This window comes from Leopardus geoffroyi, chromosome C1, assembly GCF_018350155.1.
Source record: "Leopardus geoffroyi isolate Oge1 chromosome C1, O.geoffroyi_Oge1_pat1.0, whole genome shotgun sequence".
NCBI lineage: Eukaryota > Metazoa > Chordata > Mammalia > Carnivora > Felidae > Leopardus > Leopardus geoffroyi.
The window spans coordinates 187,611,369-187,623,822 of NC_059328.1; the positions used below are offsets into that span (position 1 = coordinate 187,611,369).

Sequence of the window (12,454 nt, forward strand, 5' to 3'; positions counted from 1 at the left end):
CAGCTTCATGGTGCTGGGAATTATAGGGAGGCAACCCCTAGGCTCATCCTGTGAATAAGCTGGGAATGATAAGCCCCTAGAGGGCTGAGCTACACTATGCACAGCTGAAGTCTGCTCTTTCAAAATTGGGTGTAACATCTTAACTTAGATTTTGACAACATGGGATGAGTGTGGTATGGGTGGCCAGAAGTCTGGAAGAAGACCTGGGTTATGTTACACCAGGCTTCTGAGTAAAGCCTCAGATAGGTGCAGCTCCTCATTACTTTCCTCACCCTTAGTTCCAGGGTCTTCATGCTGCCTTCCTGCAGTCAAGAGTCCCCACCAGGGTGGGAGTAGCCTTGAGGATTAACTTACCCAGGGAGTTTCTGCATTTAAATGAGTCATTTGTTGAAAACAACCAAGTCTGATATGAACTGGGGTGAGGTAGGATGTGGTATAGGTTTGTAGAGGCTCTACTCCTACCTCAACCAGTCCTCTAGGTCAGGGAGCAAAGTCTTCATAAATTCCTTTCTTCTTTTTCCACTTAGGAAGATGCTTGCTGAGGGTAGGAGGCTCATCCATAACACACTTTTTTTAAAGTGGGCTCTACTCCCAGTGTGGAGTCCAACATAGGGCTTGAACTCACAACCCTGAGATCAAGACCTGAGCTGAGATCAAGGGTCGGACACTTAACTGACTGAACCATCCAGGGCCTCCATAAAACACTTTCTATGATCCAAACTCTGTGCTAGGTGTTGGAAATACTAAAAATATATAGTAATATATAAATGTATCAAATCAACATGTTGTACTCTTTAAACATATGCAGTGTTATATGCCAATTGTACCTGGAAAATGGAGATCCTCTGGGGGGGATATGGGAATACAGAGGCTCTCAGTATGATTGTGTTGTCACTCTCCCAACAAGTGAATATTTGAAACTCTAATTCCAGAACATTTTTCTGGAAATTTGGGGTCACTTGTATCCAGGTAACAAGTCAATGCTCCTACAGATGTCCCAGAGCTTGTTCCAGACCATGATGGCTAAACTTGGAATTGGAAAGCTTTGGAAGGTACGGGCTTATACCCTCAAATAGCTGAGTTTTATAAAAGACTCCATCCTTGTGGTCACTTGTTGAAAACTCCATGTACTCTTGATTCAGGAATCCAGCCCTGTGGCCATCACCTTTAGTGAATCTAAGGCTGATGTTCTCAAGCTAAGACCAAACTTAACGGCAGGTTTTTTTTGGTACACGTGCCATCAAAAAGAGAAGTTCTTGTACTCACTTTGCTGTAGCAGGATCTTTTCCCGCTCCAACTTCTCATCCTTCTCCCATTCTGCCTTCTTCTTCAACCACTTATCTTCCATTTCATCATAAATGCTGTCCTGCAGAGGTATAAAGGCACTATGAAAAGAATCCTGGAGAAGACTGCACACTGGCTCCAGGCACAGCATTGGGCCCTTTAAAGCTTCCCTCACTAGAATGCTTGCTGGGAGTCCCTCTGTGGGTGGTTGGTGGGAGTAAATTCTAGCCCAGCCCATCCAAGGGCCTGTAGAACCCTAAAGTCAAAGGCAAGTTCTGCATGTGTTTATCCCACTGGAACTGGGTTTCCTTTGAAGACAGGTAGGACTCCCCTGCTGCAAATTCACATGTCAGCTCCCTCTGAATCTGAATCATGAAGAAACAAGGGAAATGCCTAGTAGTTAATTTGAACACTTAGAAAACAATGGTATGTTTTTCAGACAGTGTCTATTTTTAACTCAGCAAATCTAACTTCCTTTGTGGGTGAGGTTAAATAAGCCTAACCTGATGCCAATCCTGTTGGTTGGTTCAGACTTCATGGGGGTGGGACTCCAGGAGGAGGAAGGCCTAGGACCTGGATGCTGCTAGTAACGTCTCAGTACCCTGACCTCCTTTTTTTCCCCAGGTTAGCAGCATAACTCACACTGGGGCCAGACATCAGAGCTCATTTGTAATTGTTTATGGCCATTTAGATAAAGGTTCTCGTTTATCATTTTCAAGACTGGTGGGCAGCTCAGTTTCCATAGAGGTCAAACTCTCTGGAGAGGTACAGACTGAAGCAAACGTAAGGGGCAGCTAACCCACACATCAGTCTGATGCTTCTCCTAGGCTTTGCTCTAAGATGTTTTCCCTTACTGTATCAAGATACATCTTGAAAAACAAGTTTTATTTTTATTTATTTAAAAAAAAACTTTTTTTTCAACATTTATATTTATTTTTGGGACAGAGAGAGACAGAGCATGAACGGGGGAGGGGCAGAGAGAGAGGGAGACACAGAATCAGAAACAGGCTCCAGGCTCTGAGCCATCAGCCCAGAGCCCAACTCGGGGCTCGAACTCACGGACCGCGAGATCGTGACCTGGCTGAAGTCGGCGCTTAACCGACTGCGCCACCCAGGCGCCCCAGAAAAACAAGTTTTAGATACAAGCTCGAAACTGAAACTGTGGATGGCAAATAGAATTTCAGAGGTGGTGCTGGTGCTTGACTTGGTTTCCTCCTTTAAGAGGGTGGTCAACTGTCTTTGTTTGAGACTGAGTTGTGTCCCAGGACCCTGAACTTTTGATGCTAAAACTTGGAAAGTCCTGGGCAAACCACAACTAGCTGCTCACCAATAGGATGGGGGTTTGCTGCCTCAGCCTGTTCATTCCTCATCTCCTACTCTCTCATCCCACTAAGAAGAAATCATGGCCTGTTTCCCCAGGCCTCCCTCAAATTAGCTGATTCAATGAATGAGTTACATTCTGAGATGGCTAGAGCATCCCAGGCCCAGCTGGTGGGGGTGCAGTGAGAGAGTCTTTTTTGGAGGCAATTTGGCCAAATGTATCAAAGGCCTTTAAAATGTTTATCCCTTTTGGCCCTGCACTCTACTAAAATCAAAGATGTTACAAAGTGCAAATGCTAACAGCAGATTGTCTTGCGGTGGTAATTCTCTTTTGTTGCTGTTGTAGTTGGTTTTTGTATTTCATTTTTTTAGAAACCATGAGCAGGTATTACTTTTGTAATTACAAACATATTTGTCAGTGGGCTTCTTTAGGGACTGGGTGACTGATTCACACATGGAAGCCACCACGGTCTGAAGGTCACTCTTCTCCCTGGGTGTACTTAGTGCCACCTAGAACCAAGGATGCTGGGAATCTGAGGAAATTATTTTCTGGGCAAGAGCTGTAGATTCAGCCTGATGTCATCAGCCAGGAATGAGCCTTGCCTCTTACTTTCATAATCCAAGGAGCTCTGAATCTCACCTGATACATATGAAACATATTCTTCAAATACTTATACTCCTTTCCCATTTCATCTGGACAAAAGGAAAATAACAGGGTCATCATTATTCCTCCGAAATGAATGTTTTCATACTCAAGTGCAAGCTCTCCTGTACTCTTCCTCCATCTCCAACTCATCCTCTAGGTGTTAAAACCATGTTACACCTCAAGAATAACCCTGGAGGCTTATTAGAAATCCAGACGCCTATCTTCTTTTCCTACTCCCCACCTCCACCCAGCCAAACCCACTGAATTCAGGTCTCAGAGGAGAGGCCTAGTGTCTGTGGATAATATGCTTCTCAAGTGATTCTGATGCATACCAAATGTGAGAACTAATCCCTGGGGGTAAACCTACATCTGTGGGGAAAAGAGGAGCAAAACCTTGTAGTATGCACCTGCTTCCCTCTTTTTAAAGCAGTTTTATTTATTTTTTAATGTTTACTTTTGAAAGAGAGAGAGACAGAGTGCAAGCAGGGTGAGAGGGCAGAGAGAGAGGGAGAGAAAGGATCCAAATCAGGCTCCGTGCTGTCAGTACAGAGCCCGATGTGGGGCTCAAACCCACGAACTGTGAGATCATGACCCGAGCCAAAGTTGGACACTTAACCACCTAGGTGCCCCTGCTTCTCTCTTTTTAAAGCAATGTTTCCAGTGTATGCTGATTTTGAAAATGATACATGTTTTCTTTAGAAAATTGGAAAATAAGCAAGCTATAAATACTCTCTTTTTAAAAAGTAAGGCAAAATAAAGGGAGAAGATTATAGAATTTCTCCTTCTTCCTATGGAGATTAGTGTATAATCTCAGAATTCTGAAGGATACACATTTTGCCCTTCCCGAGGACAGCATAAATAATGGGATAAATGGCCAACACAACTCTTATGCATTATAAGGCCATATAAATCATAGTGTGCTATTATAATATAATGAAACACCACCATTTTACAGATGATGTAACTTGCTGGATTACAATAATATTATATTTGTAGAGTTAAAAATATATTTTAAAAAGGTGCTTTCACATTCTTATCTCTCTGATAAAGGCAGGTATTATAGTCCTCAATTCTTAGAATAAATGAGACTCAAGGAGATGAAGGACTTGCTCAGATCCTAACACTTGGTTGCAGGCCAGTCTATCACCTGGGCATAGGAGGGACACTGATGACATGGTTTCCCTCTTTTCAGTTTCATTCTCAATCACTCCCTGTCTCTGAGCTTTAGGAGGACATCTGGAGAGCATAGTCCCAGCCCATCCATGACCACGGGAGTTCTTTGGTCCTAGACCCCCATGGTCAGCCTCTCACCCTTCCCCAGGGTCATTCTCCCCAGTCCAGACCGTACCTAGTTTTTCTTGGGCAGCCAGCTTCTCTGCCTTCAGTGTGGCTTTGTAGTTGTTCTCCAAATGACTGAGCTCTGCTGCGTGAGCCTCTTTGAGCTCTCTGTGCAACCCCGGGAGAAGGCCACAATCAGTGAAAAAAAGTCCAGAGCTGAGCTGTTACACTCAGTTGATCCCAACTTTCCCCATCACACAGGCAGTTGTGGGCAGCCTGCAGGGCCTTCACTTCCTGACTCATTCTCCTGGCATCCGCCCAAAGAAGGTGAGAAGACCCATTTTTACCAACTATTATTTTGAATGGAGCTGGTGGAGACCATAGACTCCTGTGCTAATAGCACAGTATTTGTTTATGGCTGTCTTGGGAAACTGTAGGCTGCATTAGCATCCAGGATAATTTTAGAGCCCAGGGTCTCTTCAGCCTCCATTCCAGGGGGCAGAAGCTGGCAGTGTTCAAGATGAATGTCAAAAAGAAAGGCTATATGAGCTGTCAAGCCAAGAGAAGACATGGAGGAACATTAAATGCATAATAGTAAGTGACCAAAGTCAATACATAAAGCCTACACACTATATGATTCCTACTATATGATATTCTGGAAAATGCACAGCTGTGGAGACAGTAAAAAGATCAGTGTTTGCCAGAGGTTAGTGGGGAGGGAGGGATGAATGAGGAGGGCACAGAGGATTTTTCAGGGCGGTGAAACTACTCTGTATGATACAATAATGGTGGACACATGTCATTATACATTTGTCAAAACCCATAGGATGTACAACACCAAGAGTGAACCCTAATATAAACTATGTACTTCGGGTGATGGTAATTTATCAATGTAGGTTCATCGATTGTAACAAATGCATCACAATAGTGCAGGAGTTAATGATTACTTGGGGTGTGCAGGTGTGGGGTCAGGCTGTCTGTACTTTATGCTCTATTTTACTATGAACCTAAAACCGCTCTAAAAATAATGAAAGCTATTATATAACAAATATGTTACTTATTTATTATAATTTTTTGGAAGCAAGTCTATGACTCAGTGAGGTATACTTCTCTCTGCTGGGACTTCTGAGGCTCTGGTGCCCAGCAGGTAGCCTGGAAGGAGGTTTTGAAGGTTTCCTCACCCACATAGGCAACACACTTCCTTTTACTTCCCCTTGGCTTGTCTTTGTGGCTCTGGCTCCTGCTCCTCCCATACCTTCTTCCCATTCTGCCCAGGTCCTGGGAGTAGCCAGGAGAGTAGAAATGACAGGACAAAAATGAGGAAGAGAAAGAGGGGGGAGGAAGTGAAGAGGCAGGGTAAATAGGAGGAGGCTGAGCTGAGAACAATAGTTGTCTGTCACAGAAATCTCATAGAGAATGAAAACTGGCTCTCCTCAGCAATCAACAGAAAGGGAGATTATACTTGAAGCAAAGTAATTGGATCAGAAAGTGCAAAACTAGGAATGACCTTCTCTGTGCTACATTTTGGTGGCTTCACATCAAACCATCTTGCCCATTTCCCCCATCCCCACCTACCCAACTCCATTTGGCACTATCTGAAATCCCAGTGAAACGAAATCTTGCAAGGAAGCAAGAGTCTTAGGGCCTTCAGCACACAGGAGCTTGTGCTAGAACGCTTACCTGTTTTTGTTTTCGAAGTTCTGCTGCATCTCAGCACAGCGGAGAGCCATTTCATCGGAGAGCTGGGAGCAACATGGCATTAACGATATAGGATCAAGGATCCCACTCCCACTGCAGTCTGCAATTTCTGAGAAGCCTTCACGTTCATAGGGTGTGCTCTACTCCCCACACTCTCTTCTTTGTGTTTTCTAATCCCAGAGAGCACATCACTACTCAGGGAATGGAGCAATCCTTGCCTTGGTCTATTGCTGTTTGGTATGTAATCAGTTCATAATGTTGGTGCACAGAAACCATCTCTTTCACTAACTGGTTTTATAGGCAGGTCTGGTCTTTTTGCTGGACAGCAATCTCTAAGATCTTGGTCTTCGGATTTCTTTGATACATAATTCAATTAAGTTATCATCTATTGAGCAAAGAGCTTGCCCTGGAAGAGCCAAAGAGGCCCAAGACTCAAACTCCACACTTTCAATGAACTTAAAATCTGGTGTTAATAAAGCCTCTTTGTCAGAAAGGTATGTTACCGCAGGCAAAATTTGCTCATTTCCAGGTAACCTTCCATTTTAACCATCAGATTCTCTGGTTAGTGTCTCAGGAGGAAAGGACACTTCCAGAACAGTCAGCACCCACTGCAAACTGAGACAAAAGGGTTCAGGGCTCTCCCTGTCCCTCTCTGTCTACACACTGGCAGCCAGCACTACAGCCTTCCACAGGGTCACACAACAATTTGGGATGTTCACAGATGGGAGAATTTTAAGTATCACAATATGAGGTCCCTGCACGGAAATAATCTCTAAATAGGTCTTTAGCAGGGCCAATGATTCAGTGAGTGAAAATGTGCATTTTGCAACAATAATCCACCATTGATGACTGATCTCATAGAACTTATTTAACTTCCTGAGCCTTAATTTCCTATCTGTAGAAGCAGACCACAAACCTGGCAGGGTTTTCAGATAAATATAGTAATGAACCAACAGTAGGGGAGGTCTCAGTGTGAGTCACAAGCCAGGTCACTGTAGGATTCAGACACATCTGGGGCATGTCAGAGGGTGAGGGGTGGGACTGGTGGGAAGTCGACCTTCACAAGTGGGTTTCAATAACAACAGGCAAGTGGGGTGTGGGGGAGGCTGTTTCTGAGCATTGCTCTGGTTTATCACTCCAGCCCAGGCCAGCAGGCACCCCTGCTTGAGGTGGGAAAGAAGAGACTATGATAAAGCAGATGGTAAAATCTAAAGGAGTTGTCACCCAAATCCCCAGGAAACACAGAGTGCAGACTGATCTCAGCAAATTCTGAAGTGGGCTTTGGCAATTTTAACAGCAACAGGAAGTGGGTACTGAAGGGTTCTGGGTAGCTTTTGAACCACACTGAGTGCATTAACCACACTATTGCCATTAGGAAGAGACTCGGCACCCTCTGAAGTTTAACTCTCCACAGCAAGCCTGACGTGAGACGGCTGGCACCCCTTGGTGTGGTGAGTTCAGTAGCAATGTACACACTGCAGGCACATAAAGAACTCCTGGAAATTGACTTAGGTTTGGGAAAAGATTTAAGTTCTTGCAGTTATGGATAAGGATGGAGTCAGAGAAATCCTACTGAGTAGCCACAGTCCTATCTTCAGAGCTATCACCTAGACAACATGGCTCCCGCGAGTAAAGCGCTTGGCATCTTGCCTGGAACATAGCAGGTGACCTGAAAAAACCGGTCTTTCCCCTACCCATAGAGATGTCAGCTAACTCAAGGATCACTCACCAATTTCTGGGCAGACTGATGGTCTCTGTTCATTTGCTCAATGATCACTGTCAATTCTGAGATCTGCTCTTGCAGGTCAGTAATGATATCAGTCCTATGGGACAAGGAATCCTTCTATCATCCACAGAGCTTCCATTCTGTGCCAGTCAGGCACCTCCCTGTATGTGACTATCTCTGGCTTGGTGACAGTCAGGCCATGTTCTGCATCTGCTCCATCATCATGGCGGTCATGGGAGGGGTGGAAGAGTAGTCTGGGAGAAGGAATTAGGCAGCAGGGTGGTTGAGCCTCAGATCAGACCTTTTGGGTAAGCTAGCCTGCAGTGGGGGGTGTGAGTAGGTGGAGGAGTGGATTGGTTACCCATTGAATAGAAGAGGAAGAGGAATATGTCAGAGATCTATCAGGGTTTGACCTTGATTCAGTAATGACAGTTGAAATGGAGGAGAAAAAATTCAGAGGATTAGGAAATGGGAAGGTGGGAGATGGATTGATGCTGACAGTGAATCATAGACAAGGAATGGCCCAGACACAGGACAAAGAGGGGATTTCAGAGCATGGCTTGCAGAATAGATAACAATTTTCTGTGTTTCTGGGTTTGGAGCCTCCATGATGTCCATAAGTTATTTAGCTCTATTTGGTTGAGCTGGAGTAGACAGGGTGGCAGGTAGTGACGTGTGCAGTGCAGCAGAGATGGTCCTCCATTCAACAAGGTGAGGGAACAAGAGAGAGGATGTAGGAGGAGACAGGGAGAGAGAGACATGAATGAGAGATCTAGGAAGTAGAATGGATAAGATGTGGGAGCTGACTTTATATGGCATTGGAGGATAGAGTGGGTAGGGCCTGAATGACAGAGAGGATGCACTGTGCTCAACTGGGGTAGACTCAGCCAGAATCTTCCATGCTATGCCTCCCAGAGGCATGAACTGAGTGACATCTTTGGGCAAAATGAGAAAGAGATGCATACTCAGCTCCCCAAAAACCCTGACTTTACTCTTACTTTACACCCTCCAAATTCAGACTATTTTATGAATATTTCATCTGTTCATCACCTCTAAGAATAACTGCTTTCCTTTAGTACAAATTATACTATACCCAATCACTTTTCAGGTCAGCTGCCTGACCTGACCTTTGTCCTGTTTCAAATGGGATCAGGGCAGAGAGATGGGTGTGGAGAGGAGCAGCACAGGGATGAGGAGTGAAGTGACTTTATAGCACCTTCAGAACAGAGACCCTGTGCATTGGGCATGGAAGTTAGGAGCTTCTCCTTGAGGCCAGGCCAAGCCCAATAGTGATAGCTCTGAGGAGCTGGATATAGGTCCAAGGGCATTACCTGGAAATCTGGACTCTGTCCATGATCTCTGATTGCGACCGCTTTTTCTTATCAAACATTTCATCTCCCAAGGTGATGGAAATCTGCTCCCTATTTCGAATGAGGCGATAACCAGGTGACACGTTTATCACTTCCTGGGCATCAAGGTGGAAGGTAAGATAATATTGCAGACCTGGAGTGCAGAGATTCCTCCAAATCTTCCACTAGAGTGCTACTCACATCTTAGACACAGAGACATGAGGTGGGATCCCAGAGCCCAAGTCCCTCCTGTGCATTCCCCAGTTACCACTCACCCTCATACTCCAGCCCAGATTTCTCTCCTGAGATCTGGTCTCAAGACTCAAATGGTTCCTGGATGTTCCCAAAGGCCTCTCAAGCTCAACATGTGCAACCCTAAATGCTGACACTTCACTCGGCACTCAGCCCCAAGCCCTGCCCCTCGTCTGCATTCTCCACATGGCCAGAGGCCAGAAGGCAGTCAGACACCACGGAAATTGCTAAGTTTTGGGAATTAGACGGGCCTGAGTTCAAATGCTGGCTCTGCCACCAACTATAGTTATTCAATATCTGTGTGCCTCAGTTTCCTCATTAGAAAATTAGGATAACTCTTCCTCAAAGGGCTTTTATGAGGAAAGCCAAAATAACAGGAGAAAGTGTCTAGCACGGTTATGAAAACAAACAAACACATCTATTTTAGTCAGTTCTTCCTCTATTCCCCACTAGACCCAAGTCAGAAATCTGGCAGGGCTACCAGCCTGCAGAGACCAGGATAAGATTGTGCCTTCTAGGTTGTGTAGGGCACCCCTAAGGCAACACAAGTCCTGTCATTGTTATTGCCTAATTGTACCCCAGCTTCATCTTCTCCTCTCCACACTCCTGCCCCTGGAACAGCCTAAAGCCACCCTCCTCTTTCTCTTTGGCTTTGGCCATACCTGCCCAGCTGGCCTCCCTGCCTTCGTTCTGACTCCCCTAAAGTTCATCATCCTCTCTGTCTGGAGGGCAATAACATTTTTGTTTTTTTTCCTGACTGTTAAGGAAATGCATGATCCTTGTTTAAAGGGAAAAAAAGAAAATAGATAAAAATCCCATAGTAAAAAGCACCAGTATTATCCCATCAGACAATGTTTTTTCTAGAATGTAAATCTTACCTGGTACTGTGCCTGTGTCAGACCCATGAAGGTTCCCAGACACCAGAAGGATTAGGCCCAAACTCCTAGGCAGCTATTGAGATCTTCCTGGGTTTAGTTCCCACCTCTTTCTCCAGTGTGGTCCTGGCCCTGCTCCCTTCCTCTGTTGTCCCTGCCCTAGCATTTGTGGGTTCCCCAGTGTGACAGTGGGGGGTTTCTGGCACGTGGGCATGAGCTGTACCCTAGCCTGGACTGGTGGTCAGTGTCTGGTTTCCTTGGCACAGTCTTCTTGCCATGCACAAGGTAGTAGAGAGTGGCAATTACATGCCCTCTCTGAGGTCTGGCTCAGCTGAGTTCAAGTCCTTTTTCTGCCACTTACCAGTTACGCTATGTGCAATAACGATAGCCCCTCCTCATAGGATCATTGCAAAGATCCAATGAGGTACGTACATGTAAAAGGCCTGTGCTTGCACAAAGTAGGCACTCAGTAAATGTTAGTCCCGCTGCCCCCTTCATGTTTTTACTCACATAAGGTGGTTTATTGCTCTCCTCTTGTTTTCCTAAATGGAGTTTCCCTCTGCAAGAGAAAGACGTGCTCAGAAAACAACCAGGGAGCAAAGAGAAGTTCAAAGCTTAGAAGCTGCTCCCTGATCCCCATTGCTCATCTGTAAAAAGTGACATTACTGGGATAATCTCGGAGGCCCCTTTCAGCTCTGAAATATTCTACTCAGGAACTAAGGAATGTTCAATGGTCCCGAGATCATTGGTATACAGATTGTGATAAAAAGGCAGGAAGTAAAAAAGTGGGGAGTTGACTATCATGCCTATAGAACCACTCCTAAAATAAGGGTCAAGAGACTTGGCCTGAGAATCCAAAGGGCTCTCCTATGGTGCATAATCTCAAATGAGCACACTAGTGACATTTACGTTGTCTGCACAAAAGCCTTTCTTATTTGCACCAGAAATTAGTGATATGGGACCTGAAATGGTCAGTATCATAAATTCAGGATAAGTAAATGGTTAATCCTGGTCATAATTAGTTGTTGTTTTCAGGTGTAGAAATGTGAACATATCAGGTATCCAAATATCAAGTGTATTTGTAAGGGACCTCACCTGGAAAGTTGAAAGATTGGAATAAGAGTAACCAGTTTCTGATGTGCTGACAACAAGACTAGTTAGGCTTAGGTATATGAAGCTAGGGCATTTTCCCTCTGCTTCAGCAAACACTCACACCCATATACATACAATCAGGCCAACTGCTGTGAAAAGAAACAACCAAAACTGATCTAGGAGTTCCATTTTCCCTATGATCAAAATAACCACAATATCTTTAAGGGTTGTGGAGTGGTTACCAGGGTGAGACTGTTCCAAAGTCAGCTGGGTATGGGGGTGTGGGGTTGAGAGGATTTTTCTTGGTGGAGGCAGTTCTACCTTGGCTAATAAAGTCTGGTTTTGATCCCACATCTCCCACCCCCCAAATGAGGCCTCCAGAGAGGCACTGAAGACTCCCTTGAGAAAACTAGCCCAAGGATTTGGCTACTGTAGATACTATTATTTTACCTGGCGAAAACATGACTCTGTGTGTTAAAAAACAGACATGGGCGCACCGTATACTTTGATAATACAATGGGACTCATATGTAATTGAAAAGATTTAAAACCACTTAAAATACAACTCAGTTCATAGCAACCATATGCTCCCATTCATAAACCAGGAACTCTTTACAATGCTAATTTTGTTTACTTTCTCTGAATTTAGGAAAGCCTTGGGGTGGTGGTGGTGGGGAAATCACTGAGTAGCCTGGATCTCTTTAAAAAGCTGGCCATGGAGACAGAGAGGAAGATGGAGGCATAGGAGGATGCTGGGCTCACCGCACGTCTTGCTGATCACTTAGATTCCACCTATACCTGCCTAAATAACCCAGAAAACCGCCAGAGGATTAGCAGAATGGAGTCTCCAGAGCCAAGTGCAGACGAGAGGCCCACGGAAGAGGGTAGGAAGGGCGGTGAGGTGGTGCGCTCCACGGACTGGCGGGAGGAAGCCA

General features: G+C 45.0%; 1 protein-coding gene across 4 annotated transcripts in view; it reads right to left on the reverse strand.

Moving 5' to 3' along the window:
• FLACC1 (flagellum associated containing coiled-coil domains 1) overlaps positions 1–12,454 on the reverse strand; it is a 63,435-nt gene that overhangs the window by 11,765 nt on the left and 39,216 nt on the right. For 2 of the 4 annotated variants that reach the window (XM_045480730.1, XM_045480728.1), the window contains 7 exons: positions 10,939–10,987; positions 9,284–9,417; positions 7,956–8,049; positions 6,209–6,270; positions 4,599–4,696; positions 3,245–3,297; positions 1,267–1,366 (listed from right to left, as the gene is read on the reverse strand). In XM_045480730.1, coding sequence (XP_045336686.1) covers positions 1,267–1,366; positions 3,245–3,297; positions 4,599–4,696; positions 6,209–6,270; positions 7,956–8,049; positions 9,284–9,417; positions 10,939–10,987 — 590 coding nt within the window. Of the gene's footprint in view, positions 1–1,266; positions 1,367–3,244; positions 3,298–4,598; positions 4,697–6,208; positions 6,271–7,955; positions 8,050–9,283; positions 9,418–10,431; positions 10,988–12,454 lie in introns of all 4 variants that reach the window. The other 2 variants (XM_045480731.1, XM_045480732.1) reach the window with 2 other exon arrangements.